Source organism: Hypanus sabinus, chromosome 8 (genome assembly GCF_030144855.1).
Source record: "Hypanus sabinus isolate sHypSab1 chromosome 8, sHypSab1.hap1, whole genome shotgun sequence".
In the NCBI taxonomy this organism is placed as follows: Eukaryota; Metazoa; Chordata; class Chondrichthyes; order Myliobatiformes; family Dasyatidae; genus Hypanus; species Hypanus sabinus.
Genome location: NC_082713.1, coordinates 47606686 through 47629178, shown reverse-complemented (window position 1 = coordinate 47629178; position 22493 = coordinate 47606686). Strand labels below are relative to the sequence as shown.

Sequence of the window (22493 nt, the reverse complement as noted above, 5' to 3'; positions counted from 1 at the left end):
TACTTGTTTAACAAATTGATATCAATGCTGTAGAGGGAAAATAATCAACTTTCAACATAATTTCAATGTTATGCCAATATGTTGCTTTAAGATTCAACTTTAATTAATATTTTCAGATTAGACACAGCATTAATCAAAGATGAGGCTAACTTTATTCCAGCAATTCATAATTCAAAATATCATTTAAAAAGCGTCTGCATTTGGGAACAGAATGTTTGGAATGTAACTACTGATGTGTTGTAATCAGAGATCAAGGACATATTTAAATTATCAATAATTTTAAAAAACAGTTCAACTAAAATAACATTTTATATATACAACTCTGCTTCATTAAACTCTAACCACACCATAATAGTGTGAAACTAACATTTTCAATCAAGTCCAGAGGCTATGGGTTAAATTGTAAAGCTGTAGACAAACTGAAGACATTTCATTAATGTGTTTCCAGAATATTTTTTAAAAATGTTGCGGTCAGAAACGATGGCCAGGCACAGATGCCAAGGGTTATGTGAGGGTATTTTACCAACAGGAAGATACAGCATTTTTTTGATGTGCAGTAAACAATAAGATTTTTGGGAAGTGTTCATTTTTATAGCGACATTAATGAATCTACCAAGATCAAATACACGAGGACAAGATGCTATGCAGAATAAATAAAATACTTGCAAAATTTGCTGTTTTTCAGCTCTGTGATCAAAATATGAAGTTGACCAGCATCAGGCGTGAAACCATTTTCTCAGAAACATGAAAAAGTCCACAAATGCTGTAAATACTGAAGGAACTCAACAGGTCAGGCAGCATCTATGGCAGAGTAAAGTCAATGTGAGAGAATTTGATAGGAGAGGAGAGTGGTCAATACGAGAAAAGGAAGGAGGAGGGGACCCAGGGGGAAGAAATAGGCAGGTAGGAAGAAGTAAAAGGTTAGAGTGGAGAATATAGGAAGTGGAGGTGCACAATTTTGTTCACCAGAGGGAGAAATCAGGTTGGAGGGTACCCCGTCAGAATATAAAGTGTTCTCTTCCACCCTGAGGGTGGCCTCATCTTCGCACAACAGAAGGCCATGAATCAACATGTCAGAATGGGAAAGGGAATTAAAATGTTTGACCACCGGGAAGTCTCACTTGTGGCAGATGATGCAGAGGTGCTTGACGAAGTGGTCTCACAATTTGACAGCTTTCCAATTTTATATAAATATTCAGAGGATCTGTTACCTTATTTGAAACTGTGCCCATATAGTAATAAGAAAAATGTAGTTTTCCATGATGTGAAATCTGGGGGGTGTCACTGTACAGAAGTGGAAACAAAGGTTGGCCTGAATATATGGACACTTGGCTTTTTAAAGTGCAACAATTCACTGCCCTGTTTTTGGAAAGGGCTATTAACTGCATCAATGATTAAAATTGGAATCAAAATTATTCAGTGAACTTCCTAACATTCTTTCTTAATAGACTGAAGAAGCCTTGAAATTACGATTATGAGTTCTCTTGAAAGAGCATCAGCTTCCACTGAAAACAATAAACTCAAGAGTTAGCATTCCCTACCACTTCAGATGCAAGTAAAGAACTAAGTAAAGAAGGAACACTACACTACAAGCAAAAGGTATGAGTGAGCAATGTAAAAACTGCAGTAATGTTCAACATTTAATGGTGCTTGAGAAATATAAATTACTCTCATATGGAGTTTCAGCAATAGCATTATGGATAGTGGGATTTTAGGATATATTACTTAGTCAACAGAGGAAAATACCTCATGTTAGATCCTCAAGTACTAAATTGAGTAATCTCATCCAGAAACCCCACCAAGATTCATAAGTCTGTGAGTGTAAGCCCAGTGACTATTTTTGCTACCATTATACTAAGGAATCATTGTAGTATCATAGACATGAGAAAATCTGCAGATGCTGGAAATCCAAAGTAACATACACAAAATGCTGGAGGAACTCAGCAGGTCAGGCAGCATCTATGGAAAAGAGTAAAAATCAACCTTAGCACCTATCGAAGAGTGAAGAGTCGACATTTTGGTTCAACACCCTTCATTGATGGAAAAACCATTCATGGCTTCAGCACAGAGAGGTTTCAGTAAGAGAAGATGAAAAAGCTGTCAGTGGATTTTTCCCTCAGTTTATTTATTATTTTCCTTCTTTATATTTGAACAGTTCAAACAGTAGAAATGCCAGGCAGGATAGCTGAATACTCCTCTTAAACCATAAGACATAGGAGCGGAACTAGGCCATCTGGCTCATCGAGTCTGCATCGCCATTCAATCATGGATGATCCTTTTATTTTCTCCTCCTCAACTCCAGTTCCCGGCCTTGTCCCCGTGACCTTTGATGGCATGTCCAATCAAGAACCTATCAATCTTGGTCTTAAATGCATCCAACAACCTGGCCTCCACAGCTGCATGTGGCAACAAATTCTACAAATTCACCATCCTTCGGCTAAAGAAATTTCTCCACGTCTCCGCTTTGAAAAAGGAACCCCTCTATCCTGAGGCTGTGCCCTCTTGTCCTAGACTCTCCCAGGATGGGAAACATCCTTTCCACATCTACTCTGTCTAGGCCTTTCAACATTCGAAAGGTTTCAATGAGATTCCCCCTCATCCTTCTGAATTCCAGTGAGTACAGACCCAGAGCCATCAAATGTTCCTTGTATGATAACCTGGAATCATCCTTGTGAACCTCCTCTGGACCCTCTCCAATACCAGCACATCTTTTTTAAGATGAGCGGCCCAAAACTATTCACAATTCTCAAAGTGAGGCCTCACTAGTGCCTCATAAAGCCTCAGCATCGCATCCCTGTTCTGGTATTCTAGACCTCTTGAAATGAATGCTACTTTGCATTTGCCTTCCTCACCACCAACTCAACCTGCAAGTTAACCTTCACGGTGATGCAGGATATGGGAAGGCACGGAGACCTGCAACGTTCCTTTCACCTGCAAGAAGCGCAGCTTCTAACACTCCACAGTAAGGATTTGGAGGCGGAACTAGATGAACTCCAGATCATTTGAGACACTGAGGGGGTGATAGCTAGGACATATAGAGAGGTAGTTACATCCAAGGTGCCAGACACAGGAAACTGGGTGACAGTCAGGACAGGAAAATGGTTACACAACCTCTGCAGAGTACACAACCTCAACAACTTTGGATACTTTTGGGCGGGGGTTGGGGGGGGAATGACTCAGCAGAGGAAAATCACAGTGGTCAAATCTTTGGCTCTATGACTCAGAAAGGAAAGGGAGGGGGTTAGAAAAGGCAAGCTGTGGTGACAGGGGATTCATCTGTCAGGGAGGTTATGTTGGCAAGAACAAGATTCCAGGATTGTAGTTGCCTCCCGGGTGCCAGGGTCTGGGATATTTCAGCTCAAGTCCTCAATATTCTTAAGTGGGAGAGTGAACAACTAGATGTCATCATCTATGTAGGTACCAATGACATAGGTAAGAAGAGTGATGAAGTTCTACAAAGTGAGTACAGGGAGTTTGGTGCAATATTAAAGGACATTACTTCCAGGGTTATCATCTCAGGATTGGTAGTGAGACCTGAAATTGGAAGATGATACTGTTTAACACATGGCTAAGGAGTTGGTGTAGGAGGGAGTGCATAAGATTTTTGGATCATTGGGTTCTCTTCCACAGAAGGTGGGATCTGTACAGAAGGGACAGCTTGTACCCGAACTGTAGGTGAACTAATATCCTAGTAGGATGGTTTAATACTGCACAGTGGGGTTTAAACTACAGTTGCAGGCAGATGGGAACCAGAGTGCCAGAACAGATAGTGAAGAGGTTGTGGAGAAAGATGTTACAAGACCTCAAATTCAGGATTCAAAAGGTTGAGTGTGGTGTGACTGATGTCTTGAGCTGCGTATAATTCAATGCAAGAATTATAGGAAAGGCAGATGAACTCAGGGCATGGAATTATGATATTGAAGTCATTAGTGAAACTTGGTTGTAGAAGGGGGCAAGACTGGCAGCTCAATATTCTGGACAAAGTGGGAGGGATAAGAAGGGGAGGAGTGGCGCTATTAGTCAAGGAAAATGTCACAGTCAGGACAGATAAGAGAACTCATCTAGTGAGGCTTTATGGCTGAAATTGAGGAATAAGGAAGGTAAGACCTCGTTAATGAGGCTTTATGGCTGAAATTGAGGAATAAGGAAGGTAAGACCTTGTTAATGAGGCTTTATTATAGACTACCCAAAAAATTGCAGGATTTAGAGGAAAAAATTTGTAGAGAAATCACAGTATGTGATTTTAACTTCTCACATATTGGCTGAGACTCCTATACCAGATAGGATAGAGTTTGTCAAATGTGTTCAGTAAAGTTTCCTTAATCAGTACATAGAAGTCCCAACGAGGGATTGTGCGATACTTGACCTACTATTAGGGAAAGAGACAGGGTAGGTGACAGAAGTTTCTACAGGAAAACACTTTGAATCTATTGATCATAATGCCATTAGTTTCAAAGTAAATATGCTGTTTTTTTGGCAAAGGTATACTTGGTACCGCCTCAGTCATTACATTTAGGGCATCAGCAGAGGCAGAGGTGCAACCCCGCTCTGCCCACTCACACCTCCGAATATACGTTGGCAGTGCAGTGCATTTCCCACATCTCTAGGCTCACTCAAAATCATGTAAGTAGGAGGTAAAGAACAAAAAAAAAGGTCCTCTGAAAGAATAGAATGGTAATCTATGTGTGGAGCCAAAGAGTTGGGTGAAGATCTGTAATGGAGTTTTTTTTTGCTTATGTATTTACTCAACACATGCACACAGAGTTTATAGAAATGAGGCAAAGCACCATCAAGGTCATGGACCAGATAACAGGTGTTTCCTGTATTGAGGCACATCAGGGTGGATAAATTCCTAAGGCTTGTCAAGGTGTTTCCTTGGACCTTGTGGAAGGTTAAGTACAGAAGCTGCGAGGGGCCCTAGCGGAGATACTTAAAACATCCTTAGCAACAGGTACTAGAGGTTTGGAGGATAGCTAACGTTGTCCTGCAGTTTAAGAAAAGCTTGTAGCGATGTGCTACACACAGCACTCAAATAACAACATGCAGTCAGTAAGTCATTTCGAGACTAATTTATTCAAACTTTGCGGCACTGGCATTTAATCCTTAGCGCCCGCCCTCTCCGAGCGGAAATGACATCAGGGGTGCATTACCAAAGTCTCCCCCTGCGCGCTGGCTATTTGTGAGCCGGTTCGCCTACGCAGAAAGTGAGTCGCCACATAACCTCCCCCCCCCCAGAACCGGCGATACACCCCCCAATGTCCACAGTCTGGATTAGCCTCTGTTTGGGAGGTCTGCCTCTGCGCCGTGGTGCCTGAACCTCGACCGGCTGCACCAAGTCCACATGGGCTGGTTTGAGTCAGTCCACCGTGAAAAACTCCTCTTTCCCCCCAATGTCCAAAACATACGTGGACCTGTTGTTGTTGATCACCTTGAACGGCCCCTCATACGGCTACTGTAGCGGTGCCCAGTGTCTGCCTCTTCGTACAAACACAAACTTACAGTTCTGCAGGTCTTTGGGTACATGGGTCGGGGTCCGTCCATGCTGTGAAGTCGGTACAGGGGCCAGGTTGCTGAGCTTTTCACGTAGTCTGTCCAGGACTGCTGTGGGTTCCTCCTCTTGTCCCCTTGGGGCTGGTATGAACTCTCCTGGGACGGCCAAGGGTGCGCTGTACACCAACTCGGCCGATGAGGCATGCAGATCCTCTTTGGGCGCTGTGTGAATTCCAAGCAGGACCCAGGGAAGCTCGTCCACCCAGTTAGGTCCTCTCAGACGGGCCATGAGAGCCGACTTCAAGTGACGGTGGAAGCATCCCACTAGTCCGTCGACTGTGGGTGGTAGGCAGTAGTGTGGTGTAGCTGCATTCCCAACAAGCTGGCCACAGCCGACCACAGGCTGGAGGTGAACTGGGCGCCTCTGTCGGAGGTAATGTGGGCCAGTACCCCGAAGCGTGCTACCCAGGTTGCAATCAGTGCTCGGGCGCAGGAACCGGCAGATGTGTTGGTGAGCGGGACAGCCTCTGGCCACCTCGTGAACCAGTCTACCATAGCTAGGAGGTACCGCGCTCCTCGGGACACTGGTAGGGGGCCCACGATATCCGCATGAATGTGGTCGAACCTCCGGTGGATGGGTTCGAACTGCTGCGGCGGGGCTTTAGTGTGCCGCTGCATCTTGGCTGGTTGGCACTGCGCTCACGTTCTGGCCCATTCACTGACCTGCTTGCGAAGTCCGTACCACACGAACTTGCTGGAGACCAGCCGGATGGTTGTCCTGACAGATGGGTGCAACAAACCGTGTATGGAGTCGAAAACTCACCGCTTCCAGGCTGCCGGGATGATGGGGCGAGGTTGGCCAGTAGCCACGTCGCACAGGAGGGTCCTATCACCTGGGCTTACGAGAAAGTCCTGCAACTGCAAACCCGAGACTGCGGACCTGTAGCTGGGCGTCTCGTCGTCTCCCTGCTGCACCTCCACCAGTGCTGCATAATCCACCCCCAGGGACAGGGCCTGGACAGCTGGTCTGGAGAGTGCGTCTGCCACGACGTTGTCCTTTCCCGAGACATGCTGGATGTCCGTCGTGTACTTGGAGATGTAGGACAGATGTCACTGCTGGTGAGCCGACCAGGGATCGGACACCTTCGTGAACGCGAAGGTCAATGGTTTGTGGTCTGTGAACACGCTGAATGGCCTGCCTTCTAAGAAGTACCTGAAATGCCAGATTGCCAGATACAGTGCCAACAGCACCCGGTCGAAAACACTGTACTTGAGTTTGGGTGGTCGTAGGTGCTTGCTGAAGAACGCCAAGAGTTGCCAGCACCCCTCGATGAGCTGCTCCAGCACCCCACCGACTGCTGTATCGGATGCGTCCACTGTGAGGACGGTCGGAACGTCCGTTCTGGGGTGCACCAGCATCGCGGCATCTTCCAAGGATTCCTTGGCTTTGACGAAAGTGGCCGCGGCCTCCTCATCCCAAGTAATGTCCTTGCCTTTACCCGACATCAGGGTGTACAAAGGGAGCATGATACGGGCTGCTGAGGGGAGGAAACGGTGGTAGAAGTTCACCATACCAATGAACTCCTGTAGGCCTTTGACTGTGTTGGGCCGGGCAAAATGGCGGATCACGTCTACCTTGGCGGGCAGAGGTGTTGCCCTGTCTTTGGTAATCCTGTGGCCCAGGAAGTCGATAGTATCGAGACCAAACTGGCATTTGGCCGGGTTGATCGTGAGGCCGAAATCACTTAGGTGGGAGTAGAGCTGGCGGAGGTGAGACAGATGCTCCTGACGACTACTGCTGGCTATAAGGATGTTGTCCAAATAGATGAACGCAAAGTCCAGGTCGTGTCCCACCGCATCCATTAGCCGCTGGAACGTCTGTGCGGCATTCTTTAGGCCAAACGGCATTTGGAGGAGCTCGAACAGGCCGAACGGGGTGATAAGTGCTGTTTTGGGGATGTCATCAGGGTGCACCAGGATTTGATGGTATCCCCGGACGAGGTCTACTTTGGAAAATATTCTTGCCCCGTGCAGGTTTGCTGCAAAGTACGTGCGGCACGGGGTAGCGGTCTGGAATTGTAGCCTCATTCAGTCTGCAGTTGTTGCCGCATGGTCTCCAACCCCCGGCTGCTTTGGGCACCATGTGCAGGGCGGCGGCCCATGGGCTGTTGGACCTCCGTACGATCCCCAATTCCTCCTTCCTCTTGAACTCCTCCTTCGCCAGGCAGAGCTTTTCTGGGGGGAGCCTTCGTGCGCGGGCGTGGAGGGATGGACCCTTGTCGGGATGTGGTGCTGAACCCCATGTCTGGGCACGGCTGCCGTGAACTGCGGTGCCAGAATCAATGGAATGTCCGCCAGGACTCTGGTGAATTTGTTGTCCGACAGCGTGATGGAGTCCAGGTGTGGGGCCGGCAACTTGGCTTCACCCAGGGAGAACGTCTGGAAAGTCTCGGCATGTACCAGTCTTTTCCCTTGCAAGTCAACCAGCAGGCTGTGAGCTCGCAAGAAGTCTGCCCCCAGGAGTGGTTGGGCCACTGCGGCCAGTGTGAAGTCCCACATGAACTGGTTGGCGCCGAACTGCAGTTGCACTGTGCGGGTGCCGTAGGTCCGTATTATGCTGCCGTTTGCGGCCCTCAGGGTGGGTCCTGGCTTCCTGTTGCAGGTGTCGTACCCCGTCGGGGGCAAGATGCTGATTTCCGCTCTGGTGTCGACCAAGAAGCGGCATCCTGACTGTTCGTGCCAGACATACAAGAGGCTGTCCTGGTGGCCAGCCGCCAGTCATTAGCGGCAGCTGGCCCTGGCCCTTGCAGGGCGGGCAACAATGGCGGGCTTTTGTGCCCCACCGCTGGTGGTAGAAATACCACTGTTCACTGGCCTCCTCACTCCTGCCTCTGTGTTGTGTGCGCCCCCCTGCCGGGCCTGGTCTGGTCCACTGTTGGGCGCGTGGCCTGGTAATCTGACCAACGGACGCCACACTCTCCCTCTTGGCTTTCCACAGCACGTCTGCCTGGGCCGCCACCTTCCGGGGGTCACTGAAATCTGCGTCGGCCAGCAGCAGATGTATGTCCCCAGGCAGTTGCTCTGGGAATGCTTGCTCAAACATGAGGCAGGGCTTGTGTCCATCAGCCAGGGCCAGCATCTCGTTCATCGATGCTGACAGCAGTCTGTCTCCCAAACTGACCAGGTGAAGCAGGCGGGCACCCCGCTCATGCCGTGAGAGGCCAAAGGTCCCAATGAGCAGCGCTTTGAATGCTTCATATTTGCCTTCTTCTGGGGGCGACTGTATGAAATCCGCAACCTGGGCGGCTGTCTCCTGGTCAAGGGCGTTCACCACGTGATAGTAACACGTGGAATCAGAAGTTATCTGCCGAATCTGGAACTGGGCTTCTAGGCTAAACCACACGCGTGGTCGCAGCGTCCAGAAAGTCGGCAGTTTTAGCAAAACTGCATGAACAGGTGAAGAGTCAGTCATCTTTGGTCCAAATCCTGTTTGGAACGTCGGGGTCACCAATGTAGCGATGTGCTACACACAGTGCTGAAATAACGACACACAGTCGGTAAGTCGTTTTGAGACTAGTTTATTCAAACTTCACGGTGCTGGCATTTAATCCCCAGCACCCGCCCTCTCCAGGCGGAAATGATGTCAGGGGTGCATTACCAAAGTCTCCCCCTGCGTGCTGGCTATTTGTGACCTGGGTCGCCACAAGCTCTAAAAAATAAACCAGGTGAGCCTGACATCAGTAGTGAGAATGTTATTGCAAGGTATTCTAAGGATTGGAAAAATGGGAATTTGGACAGACATGGACTGATTAGTGATAGTCAGCATAGTAGGTTGTGTCTAACCAATCTTAAGAGTTTGTCAAAGAACAGGTAAGCTGATGAAGGCAAGGCAGTCGATGTTGTTTACATGGATTTTAGCACGGCATTTGATAAGACTGCATGGGAAGTTGGTCAAGAAGATTCACTCACTTGGCACTCAAGTTGAGATAGTAAATTGGATTAGATATTGGCTTTGTCAGAGAAGCCAGAGAGTGGAGTAGATGGCTGCTTCTTAGAATGGAGGCCTGTGACCAATGGTCCATTGGTATTTGTCAACTGGATGATAATGTGGTTCACTGGATCAGCAAATATGTGGATAACATCAAGATTGGGAGAATAGTGGACAATGAGGAGGACTATTAGAGCTTGCAGCAGGATCTGAACTAGCTGAAAAAATGGCCAAAAAATGGCAGATGGAATTTAAAACAGACAGATGCAAAGTGTCGCACTTTGTTAGGACCAACCAGGGTAGGTCTTACAGAGTGAATAGTAGGGCACTGAGGAGTGCAGTAGAACAAAGGGAACTGGAAATATAGGTCTATAATTCATTGAAAGTGCCGTCACAGGTTGATATAGTCAAAAAGAAAGCATTTGGCACATTGGCCTTCATAACCAGAGTACAGGGGATGGGCTGTTATTTTGAAGTTGTATTAGACATTAGTGGGACCTAATTTAGAGTATTATGTGCAGTTCTGGTCATACCTGCAGTAAAGATGTAAATAAGGTTGCAAGGGTCCAGAGAAATTTGCAAGGATGTTATCGGGTCTGGAGGACTTGAATTATAAGGAAAGTCTGAATAGGTTAGAACTTTATTTCTTGGAATGTAGAAGATTGAGAGGAGATTTTATTGGAGTATACAAAATTATATATTATAAATAATATTTATCTATTAAATAGATAGGTAAATGCAAGCAGACAACTGCAGTTGGGTGGGACTATAACTAGAGGTCAAGGGTTAAGGATGAAAGGTGTAAAGTTTAAGGGGTACATGAAGGGAAACTCCTTCACTCAGAACTTTGTGCAAGTGTGGAACGAGTTGCCAGCACAAGTGTGGCATGCAAGCTCGATTTCAATATTTAAGGGATAGAGACATAGATGGCAAGGATATGAAGGTATAGGCAGTTTAAATGGTTCAACATGGATTAGATGGGCCAAAAGGCCTGTTTCCGCACTGTATTTTTCTATGACTTCTACAAAGTCATGGTTGAATCAAGAATAAGGGGAGATAGGCTTGGTTACATGGGAGCAAATGGAAGAGGTGCAGTACTTTCACATAAAGGTAGTAAAGTCCAGGATCCAAACAAAAGGGTGTGAATGCTGAGCCAATTGGAGATTTTAGGACCAAAATCAACCGATTTCTTTAAACTACAGATATTAAGTAAAAGAAAAAAAGTAATGTGGCACAACTAAGTTCTAAGTTAATGATCTAAGTTAAAGGTAGGTTCAAGAGGCTGAATCGACATTCTGAGTCCTATGTTTAACCAATGGATTTTTTTTAATGAGAACTAATTATGAATGGGAATGTAGGCTTTAATTCCCTTTCACAAATTTCTTTCTTTTCCTCAGTTGCTTACCTTCAACCTTCAGCCCATCAAGTCTAAATTTTCACCATTGAATCAAAGGGAAAACAGTGTTAAATGTAATAAAAAGAAATGCTGGAAATATTTAACAGGTCATGCAGCATCTCAGGAAAGATAATCAGAGTTAAATGTTCATGTTGAAGAACCTTTGTTAAAAACGGTATGAAAAGAAAGAATGAACAAGAGATTACTGGTCTGAACTGTCCCTTTGAAAAGTAGAAAGGGGAAAGGAAATTAAAATATGTCTTATAGTAAAATCTTGTTAAAACCTGCAAAAGACGACTCATTAAATATCAGAATCAGGTTTATTATCACCAGCATGTGACGCGAAATTTGTTAACTTAGCAGCCGCAGTTCGATACAATACATAATCTAGCAGAGAGAGAGAAAAAAATAAGAAGAAGAAGAATCAAGGCTAATGGCAAGGAAACAAGAACCATAAAATTATATTGCAAGCCATTGAGACTGATAATTCCAAACTTACAGTAGATCGATATATCAATTTAAGAGTAGAACAATTATAATAGACATAATTAAAAGATTAACTGAGAGCAGCTTGTAAATAGTTACCACACTTCGGCACCGTCTATTCTTAATCTGTCCAGGTGGAGAACGATGAAAGCAGAGGTGGGAGAAACAGATGAGTTGCGGCTAAGGACTGTCAACTATGATAAAGTGGAAATCTCAGTTCAGAAAGAAAAACATTTCAGAAACACCCATCTGGAAAGTTTCATCATCAGAGCAAGTACAATCCAGATGCAGAAACTGGGAGAATGAAAATTTATCTGTACAAGAGGAATGGGGGGAGGAGGAAGTTGAGAAAGCTGTAGGAACAGTGGGCTTGTAACGGATGTTTATTGCTAACCTACTTCTTGAGATGCAAACAGAAAGATCTAGAAAAAGAATCAGAGATAACTGTGTAAAGTGTAAGCAGAGTAAGAAATTGGCTGAAAGAACACTGAGGTTATCATGTTTTGTATGAGCCCAAGAAATAGCAGTTACACATTGTTAATTGTGTCTTTAACTTTTAATCATGCCACTAAATGAACAGCAACCTGAATTTTAATGACCTGAAAAGTTGAGGGCCAGTGTTTCGTGGATTTTCTGGTTTTATTTGAGAACTCCAGCATTTGCAATTACTTGGTTATCAGAAAATTCGCCACTATACTCCAATTATAGGGGCACAATTGAGAGTATCCTGACTGCAGACATCCCACCTCTCCCAGTAGTTCCGGGAGTCTCCTGCAAATTGATAGTGGCTCCCTGACACCCACAAATGATATACAATATCCTGGAAATCGATTTTTGGGAGAGCGAAAGCGGGGGAGTGGGAGAGGTGAGTTTAACAGGCATTATTCGTTCATTAGCATAGCTAACATTATCTAAAGTAGCTGGCTAGCTGGTAAGGAGCCACTCTATTGCAGACATCCCACCTCTCTCAGGAGTCTCCCACAAACTGATGGCGCTACCTCCCTGAAATGAGTTTTTGCAGGGTGGGATGTCTGTGACTGGCTCTACAGAGTGGTGCAGACAGCCCAGCACATTTGTGTATGTGAGCTTCCCACTATTCAGAACATTTACAAAGACAGGTGTGTAAATGGGGCCCGAAGGATCATTGGGGACCACATACTGTTCCAGCTGCTACCATCTGGGAAATGGTAACCCAGCAAAAACGCAAGGGCCAACAGGCTCTGAGACAGCTTCTTCCATCAGGCCATCAAACTGATTAATTCATGCTGACACAACTGTATTTCTGTTTCTGTTCTGTTATATATACCACTTATAATACATTACTATAAATTGCACATTCAGATGGAGACATAACAAAAATTTTTTACTCTCCATGTATATGAATGTTAATTCAATTATATGCATTTTAAAAGAGAATAAAAACATCCCCAATCACGTCTCACTTTGCTTGGCAACATCTCACTTTCATCTTGTCTGATACCATTTTTTCCCCATATCTGCTTCAGGCAGAAGCTCTCTCCCAATTCATTGGAACTGCACATTCAAAATCTCAACCATCTAGTCTTTGGTCCTGCATTCAACAAAATTTCCCTCATGATCAGTAGATTGTTTTGCCAAATAGACACAATGCTTGATTCCTTAAATTTGCTAAACACAAATTTTGCCAACCCAGCACCCCAATTAGTTGATATTATTGAGTTTCTGAGCTCAGATACCGTGCCCTTTCCAATCTTCATTGATGTTCACAACAAGAACAAAACTCATGAACTTTGTAAATACTATCACAAGTTCAATTTCCCCTTGCTCCCTTAAATTCAGGAACATAATCCTGCCTTCCAAATCATTCCCAAAAACCTCTAAATCAGATTTCTGGCATTATGGTGGTACCCAGAGTTCCTAATATGGTCACAAATAAAATTCAAAGTAATTAAGAAATAAGTGAATAGAAATATACCCCAGAGGCCAGATGGGATGTTTCTAGTTGTAACAACTACACCCCCCACCCCCCACACACACTAGCTCTGACAGCCACCATCATGAAGTGCATTGCGAGACTGGTCACAACATTCAGTAACTCCAGCCTTCCATACAATCTCAACCCACTGCAATTCACATACCATCCACTTAGGTCTACAGCAGATGCCATCTCCCTGACCCTACAGTGATCTCTGGAGCATCTGGGCAGTAAGACTACTTAGTCAAACTATTGTTTATTGACTACAGCTCTGCATTCAACACTATAATTCCAGCAAACTCATCATCAACCTTGAAACCCTGGGAGTTGATAACTACCTTTGCCATGATTATTTTAAACACTGGTGCTTCACAAGGTTGCATACTTAACCACCTGCTCTACTCTCTGTGCACTCATGACTATATGAACAGGTTCTGCTCTTACTCTGCTACAAGTCTGCAGATACCACTGTAGTGGACGATATTTAAAATAACGATGAGTCTAAGTACAGGAAGTACAAGGAGGAAATAGAGAACTTAGTAACATGGTGTCATGACAACAAACTTTCCCTCAGTGTCAGCAATACTAAATAACTGACCATTGATTCGTGAAGGGGGTCAATGTACATGCTCCTGCCTATATCAATTGTATTGAGGTTGAGAGTGAATGTTACCAATAGCCTGTCTTGGGCCAACCACATAGATGCCATGGCCTAGAAAGCTCGCCAACATCTTCACTTCCTCAGGAGGCTAAAGAAATGTAGCATGTCTCCACCAACTTTTAATTAAACATATACCTTCTGTTTGCACAAGTCCATGAGCCACAGCCCTTGATTCCCTGCACACTGATGTGCCTCATGATCGCCATGATTGTAGCTTTTTCCACTATCAGCTTAGGCAATGTCGTCCAGGCACTTGTCATTTTCTGTGTAAAAAAAATTGCCATCCACATCTCCTTTAAAATCTTCACATCCCCTCCCACCCTTACCTTAAAGCTATGGACACCAGTATTTGACATATCTACCCTGGGAAAAAGATTATAATTGTCTACTCTCAAAATACATCTTATAATTTTACAAACTCCTATTAATTCTCCCATCAGCTTCTGATGCTCTAGAGGAAACAATCAAGTTGTCCAACTTTGCCTTATAGCTAATACCCACTAATCCAGACAGCATCCTGGTAAACCACTTCTGAATTCTCCCCAAAGTCTCCACAACCTTCTTGTCTTGGGCAGCCAGAGATGCAGCCTAACCGAAGTTTAATATTGGACAATACTACTACTAATACATTCTAGCTGGTTGTGTCACCATCTAGTTTGGGGGGGAGGGGGGGAGCTCTACACAGATTCAAAATAAACTGCAGAGTTGAAAACTCAGTCAGCTCCATAAGGAGGAATAGCATCCTCAGCATCCTCGACATCTTCAAGAAGCAATGCCTCAAAAAGCTGGCATCCATCATTTAGGACTCCCATCACCCAGGATATCCTTCTTCAGATAGATACATCAAGAGAGAGTTACAGGAATCAATCAGGGTTATTATCGCTGGCATGCACTGTGAAATTTGTTAGCTTAGCGGCAGCAGTTCAATGCAACCCATAATAAAATAGAAAGAAAATAAATAAATAAATCCATTATAGTAAGTATATACATATATTAAACAGATTCAAAATAGTCCAAAAACAGAAATATATATTTTAAAAGGTGAGGTAGTGTTCACGGGTTCAATGCCCATTTAGGAATCGTATGGTAGAGGAGAAGAAACTGTTCCTGAATTGCTGAGTGTGTGCCTTTAGGTTTCTGTATCTCCTTCCTCACGGTAACAATGAGAAGACGGCATACCCTGGAAGATGGGGGTCCTTAATAATGGACACCGCCTTTCTGAGGCACCGCTCCTTGAAGATGCCTTGGATACTATGGAGGCTTTCTGTAGCCTCTTTTGGTCTTGTGCAGAAGCCGCCTCCATACCAGACAAGTGATGCAACCTGTCAGAATGCTCTCTATGGTACATCTATGTAAGTTTTCAAGTATTTTAGGTGGCAAACCAAATTTCTTCAAACTCCTAATGAAATGGATTAGGAGTGATGGAGCCCGAATACACAAAATCAATGATTCAGGAATAGCTTCTTCCTGCCAACCATTAGAATTCTGAATGGACACTGAACTCATGAACACTACCTCACTACTTTTCTTTCTCTTTCTGCACTATTTATTTAAGTTAACATATTATAATTAAAATATATAGATACACATATACTTACTATAATTTAGTTTACTTATTATGTACTGCAATTTACTGCCGCAGAACAACAAATTTCATGATATATGTCAGTGATATTAAACCCAATTCTGATTCTTTGGTTATGCTGTAGTTCTACATATGGAATCCCTATCCAACTCACTCCTTTCTGCACCCTACCCTACTTCTGTGAACCTGTATTTATGGGAAACTCTGCTGTCATTTTCCTAATTTATATCATTACACGATACAAATTAGGAAATTTGTATGGTCATGTTGCAATTCTACAAATCTCTGGTGAGACCACACAGAGTATTGTGTTCAATTCTGGTCACCTCATTATAGGAAAGATGTGGAAGCTTTGGAGAGGGTGCAAAGGTGATCTACCAGGATGTTGCCTGGATTGGAGAACAAGTCATATGAAGCAAGGTTAGCAGAGCTGGGACTTTTCTCTTTGGAGTGCAGAAGAATGAGAGGGGACTTGACAGAGGTCTACAAGATTGTGAGAGGGATAGATAGGGTGGATAGTCAGTACCTGTTTCCCAGGGTACCAATAGCAAATACCAGAGGGCATATGTACAAAATTAAGGAAGGGAAGTTTAGGGGAGACACCAGGGGTAAGATTTTTTTTTTACATAGAGGGTTGTGAGTGCCTGGAATGACCTGCCAAGGATGGTGGTGAAGGCTAAAACATTAGGGGTATTTAAGAGCCTCTTCGACAGGCACATGGATGAAAGAAAAATGGAGGGTTATGGGGTAGTGTGGGTTTAGCACTTTTTTTAAGGATTATATGGGTTGGCACAACAAGGAGGGCTGAAGGGCCTGTACTGTGCTGTACATTCTATGGTTCTACGTGTTTGCTGACTAGCATAAGATCCTGTTAAATAATAGCTTTCTGTTAAAATCCTCACCCTCCTTTATATCTCTCTCCATAGCTTCACCTGTCCTCATTTGTCTCCAAATCCCCAAAATCTTTCCTCCAATAATACTTGCCTTGAATTTAATCCTTAAAAGTTAATACTTAAATTAATCTTTAAATGATACTTAAAGTTTAATCTTTAAATTTTAATCCTTTAATTTTTCACCATTGGCAACCTCAAGTACATACACTCTAAAATTCTACAACTAAACTGCTTCCTCATTCAAAACTTTGCTCAAAACCTACATCTTTGATCAAAATTCTTGTTACCCAGCTTTGTATCATGTTGAGACTTGGTGTCAAGCTTTATTTGATTATTCTGATATGAACTAACTTAAGATATTTTATTATATTAAAAATCAAAATAACAACTTTTGTGATTGATTTTTAAGAGAAGTTCAGGGGACTTCACTAAACACTAAAATAATTATTCTAAGAGTTATTTGATGTACTTTTTCTCAGAAATGTCAATTTTACTTATGTTGAGACTATGGACAAAGAGGTTCCCATAAGGATCACTGATGATGTGTCCTTGGGCACTACTTCAGAAAGATAAAGGGCTACAATGCTGCATACAACAATCTAGAAAGCTCTTCATTATTACACAGAAAACATGGTAAATTTTAGCTGTTTTCCCCCCACTTCTGGTATGTCAGGAATTACCTGACCTCATCAATAGTTCCAGCATTTTCAGTGTGTACTTTCTATTATATTTAGTATTCCTCCAGCTGATAAATTGGCTTTCAGAAGAAACACATCAGTTTTTCACATTCTTCATTGTATTATGAGAATCAAAGTTAATCTCGCAAATGCAGCAAAATGTAAGGAGCTGTTAATGTGCAGTAACCTGCACTATTTGCCTTAACTAAAAGTCAGTTATTTAAGAAATTAAATGATTTAATATGTTAGAAAAAGACGGAGACAGCAAAAAATAGTCCAATTGCTGAAAAGAAAAGAATTCTCATGTTGCTTAAAATTGTTTTTACACAATACAAAATTTTTCTCACGCTTTCCACAGTATCTTATCTCTAATCCATGATTTAAGATATTAGCCTAGTTTAGTTCAAGTGAAGCTTCTCCCAACAGAATATTGATGCAAGTGCTCCATGAATTGAAAACCATTTCTATACATCAATATCTGAACCACATATTCAACTCTCTTATGTAGTTCTTATTTATAAATTTGAATCCGAGCTCCTCACACTCCTTTAGCAGTAATCTTTATTGTAATCCTTTCAATATCACTTATTTCAGCATGCACTATGACAACTGCATCTATTCCCTTCTACTTCAGGAACATAACCCACCCCGCCATTGAGGATGTCTTCAAGAGACAGTGCCTCAGGAAGGTGGAATCTATCACGTAAGGACCCTCACCATCACGACAGGTCCTCTTCTCATTACTACAATCAGGGAGGAGATACAGGAACCTGAAAAACCACACTCACTGATTTAGGAACAGCTTCTTGCCCTCCATCCTTCAGATTTCTGAAGTGTCCATGAACCTTTGGACACTACTTTGTTATTTTTTGCACTGTTTATTTTATAACAAAATAAAGAGTATTTATTTTGTTTTTGTACAATACTGCTGCCAGAAAAAACAATGACAATAAATATTATTCTGATCCCACCACAACTATGAAGACATCTCCTTAGTCTTGGCACTATTTGCTAAGTGCATTAGAATGTAATTTCTCATGAATTATAACATCAACAGCATGGGTCACTGATGCACCATCAATAACTCCAGGAGACTGGAAGCGAACGATAGGCTTTTACTAACAGCAAAAAGGGAGCACGACATCTCGAAGACTGAGTGAGGAGTAGTGCCCCAGTCGCCTTTATACAGGGGTCTGTGGGAGGAGCCACAGGAGCAGTCAGCAGAAGGACATGTCGACAGGTATACATAGTTTACCACAGTCACCTATTCATCAATGCATACTTTTTATTTACACACAAGTCCCTAAGCCTCGGTTTTTTTTTAATACAGTGGTAAAATCAGACTCTAAGTGTTGAAATTCATGTGAATTTTTATCTGTATCAGTATGGATTGTGATCCAGTATAGTTCAGCTCACAACAAAATAGCAATCATGATCATTCACTAAGTATTATAGATTTTCTCAGTTGTCTCTATATTACTACCTGGAGAAGAGACAGATCCATTGTTTCAATTCATCATCCTGAAATGAACCTGGTATTACTTTCATGTGATTTCCTCCAACTGGCCCTGCTATGCTAAGTGGTTGTTTCATTGTTTTTCTTCTGTAAATTGCACTTTAATAAGGACCACATGCCACTTCAGTGGTCATAGTGGATCATTCAGCTAAATACAGTCATGGAGTTGCTATCATTACTTGGTTTTGTTAGAGTCAGCACTTCAATTATCCACAACAGTGGATGAAAAATGCTTTGATCATATGTTAACGGCCAGTTCGGAATAAAAGTGGTGAATAAGTGACAAACTTTCTTACTGGAGGCTAGTAATTAGTGCACGAACTTCAAGAGATCATTATCCAAAGTAAAACTGCCACATGTTAATAAATGATATTGAGCATGAACCTAGATAATCTTGTTTCTTTAAAAAAATTCTAAGTATATAACAATTGATGAAAATGGAGCACTTAAATAAATGAACTTTCAATGGGCTTTTTATAAAAGGATGTTTAGAAAATTGAAGTCCCTGGGATTAAAGCAGCAGCTGCTGCATTGCTGAAAGAGAAGAATGTTTGATTATCAGTTGGAAGGAATGCAAATGGTGATATATCCCAGGCACAGCACTTCTCTTTTTTGGACTAGGTGACCTCAGTTTGATGCAAAATACAACATTTTCAAGTTTGCAGGTCCAAAACTAAAGACTTGGAAATGTAGAAAACAATGAGGAAAAAAAGGACTAACAAGGCAAATGAAATAGACAAATAAAACTGGATACACATAAATGTGAAACTTAAGTCAGGGTGCAAGCTTGAAAAGAGTAAATATCAGAATCAGATTTATTGTTGTTAACTTAAAATGACATGAAAGTTGCATTAATCAATAAAGTACAATCTTAAAGAAGACAGATTTAGCCATTCACATAAAAAATTTTTGAAGGGCATTTTGTTATGCAGGCATTTCAATTACAGAGAGACTGGAGAAGTTGTGAATGTTGTACAGGATTAGATCCTACATCAAATTGTTAAACAGGGATTCAATAAACGTATTCAAAATTAAAGGGTTTTGGAAAACTCATATTAACATCATAATCACAGGACACTGATTACGATTATTCAGCAAAGACTTCCACTGGAGTGACAAGACAACTTGATTTGAACACCCAAGATCCTGAGGAATCTCAGTAGGGTATAGTTTTCGAGATTGCATAGATTTCGAGAACTGGGGATCACAGTTCAAAGGTTAAGGCAAGTGTTCCTCCCCCTCCGAGCGTCATTTGCTTTGGAATCTTTTCTGAAAGGGCGGTGAATGCAGCATTTTTGAATATTTAAAGGCAACTGATAAGCACGGAAGTTAACTGACATGAGCAGGAATCTGAGAGCTGTGGTTACAGTCAGAACAGCCATGAACTTATCGAACGAGAAAGAATGCTCCAAAAGTCGATTCCTTATCCTTAACTTGTACTGTCCTATAAGCCCCGCCTATTTTAAATTCGACTGATACTTCCGGCTGTCATTCGCCATAACACTTACTTCCCTGTTATGCTTCAGACATGTTATGTGCGTGATAACCCTAGCCGTGGCTTAATTCGCGTGCTGTATATTTACAATATAACCTTACAACTCCATGTCTCAGCCAATAAATGCAAATGTCGTACTCTAATCTACCCGCACTTAACACGACGCTCCACTGATCTCTTCACAAAGTTCCAATAGAGCAGCTAACGAGACTGCTAGGCAGATTAAAAGATAGCAAAGGGACAGAGTTAACATATACCCTAAATTCAAAGTTTCGCTAATTTGCACATTTTTCCTTTGGAATCCCGCCCGCTTGGTTCCGCCCACCCTTGCATCACACCGTGCCCGCATTTGCCCAATCATGTTGGCCCGCATGTTCACACGCAACTCCCGAACCCGGAAGCCCCAGGCTCACTCCCATTGTCACGCGGGGTTTGTTGTGATTCCGTTGCACACTGTGATTGGGTGAGAACAACAAACACATTTAATAACGGGGCAAGACGGCAGGCAAGGGACAGGAAAGGACCCAACAGACGCCAATTACTCCCATTATCCATCCGCCGCCGGCAGCGGCCTTTTTCCCCTCCCGCAAATTGCTGCTAAACGTCGCAGATCATCCGCTCAGAGCTCAACCGAACCTGCTGACCCTTCTCCCCGCCTTCCTCCCTCACCAATTGGAGACTGTCACTTGGTCCCGCTCGAGCTCCACAGCATCAGATCCACTCGCGTGCGCCATTGGCGGTTAGTTTAAATTTCATTGGCTGCCACCAATGTTAATCAAACATTTTCAGTGCCTACTGCCCGCCCATCCCTCCGCCAGCTCGTTAATCGGCTGAACTTCACATCCTTCAGAAATTTCCTTCACCAATCCACCCCTAAACATGCAGTTCCGCCACCCGATTGGCCCGAGCAGCCGTCAGTCGACGAGCTGATCACGCGCCCCTTTGCAAGTTTGGTTGTCAATGCAGTTGAGCGTTTGAACCAAATTAAATAATTAAATGTAAAATGTAAGCATGATAAACTCCGGCCACGTTGCCCTGCGGTATCGGGGACCCGCGACGACATATTAAGAAATAAGACTGACGTGCGTCTGTGCCACTTACCTATGAGCTCGGCGATTGCGCTGAAAGGCCAGGTGTGGCTGGTCGAGTTTGTGTGTAAGTAGGTAGGGCTCATCTGAAGAGCAAAATAAAACACTGTCAGCATCATTTCGGCGGCTTTGCAGCAGGGCTGGAGTGCATTTCCCCGGCTTGTTTTCGGAATTTTAAAGCTTACCGCACTGAGGCGAATCCCATGCTCACTTAACCTCGCCATGTTTGATCAAGGATCCTTCGTTTCCCAGGTGAGGGCGCAGTGTTGTCAACGGCGGCGACCGCCGTACATCGCGGAGGGCGGGAGGGCGGGCGGCTCGCCGCTGATTGGCTGCGGCGCCGCACAACATGGCCATTCGTGCACTCGCCCTCAGCCCGCAGGGCCTCGTCCTCGACGGCGACGTGCGGGGTTGGGCTTCGGGGAGACCTTCCACCGCCACAGCTAGATGCCTCGGTGGACGGCAAACGTGAGGGCTTTATTCAGGAAAGGCATGTCATTGTGAGCTGGTAACGTCAGTTAGGAAGTGGGATTGGGGAATCTGCATTCCGAGGGTAGGATTACTCAAAAATAGCGTGACTTCATTGGGGAAAAAATGCTACCTGATCAATTTCAACTCTTTAAAGAAACAAATGTATTGATGAGGGCAGTGTTGTCGACGTTGTCGAGGAAGGCTTATGATAAAAGCCCCGTGCGGACAAAAACATTTCTTCACCCCAATATTTATAAATCTTTGTCATTCTGTACCAGAAGGCTTTGAAGTTTGTTATTCAGTATATTCAAGGTATGAATAGACGTTTAAATGTACACCAAATCAGAGGAAATAGGGTTCGTGCAAGAAAAATATGGTAAGACGTAAAATTAGTTACTGTCATTTAATCTAGAGCAGACACACAGAAACGAATGACCTTTGCCTGCTTCTAATTCATGTTTGTGTTCATACAATTGTGTGGCAGAAGTGTCATTTGAAACTTGGTAACTTGAGTGTAGAAGTTAAAATGCACTGGTTGATGTTTAATGAAAAATTAACTGTTGGAGCTCTATTTCTCAACTTTTCTCAAAATTTGAAACACTTGGCTGTTACTTATATTCGTTGAATAGATCAATCTAATCATTACTACAGAATAATAAAAGAGACAAAATGCTGGAAACAGCAAAGTTAATGTTTCAGGCTTTTCTTTTCACAAATGTTGCTTACTACTGAGGGTTTTAACACTTCAGTTTTTGTTATTTCACATTTCCAGTGTTTGCAGTTTTGATTTTCA

General features: G+C 43.3%; 2 protein-coding genes across 2 annotated transcripts in view; one reads left to right on the top strand and one right to left on the bottom strand.

Annotated features, from left to right (window-relative positions):
- The window catches only part of LOC132398114 (MORC family CW-type zinc finger protein 3-like), a 140526-nt gene extending 118140 nt beyond the window's left edge, over window positions 1–22386 (bottom strand). Inside the window, exons 1-2 of the mRNA XM_059977112.1 lie at window positions 21415–22386; window positions 21243–21315 (exon numbers count right to left, since the gene is read on the bottom strand). Of these exons, the coding sequence (XP_059833095.1) occupies window positions 21243–21315; window positions 21415–21453 (112 nt within the window). The 5' untranslated portion in view covers window positions 21454–22386. The remainder of the gene's footprint in view (window positions 1–21242; window positions 21316–21414) is intronic.
- LOC132398112 (cytochrome c oxidase assembly protein COX11, mitochondrial) overlaps window positions 21462–22493 on the top strand; it is a 44986-nt gene continuing 43954 nt past the window's right edge. Inside the window, exon 1 of the mRNA XM_059977099.1 lies at window positions 21462–21481. The gene's annotated coding sequence lies outside the window, so the exon portion shown is untranslated. The remainder of the gene's footprint in view (window positions 21482–22493) is intronic.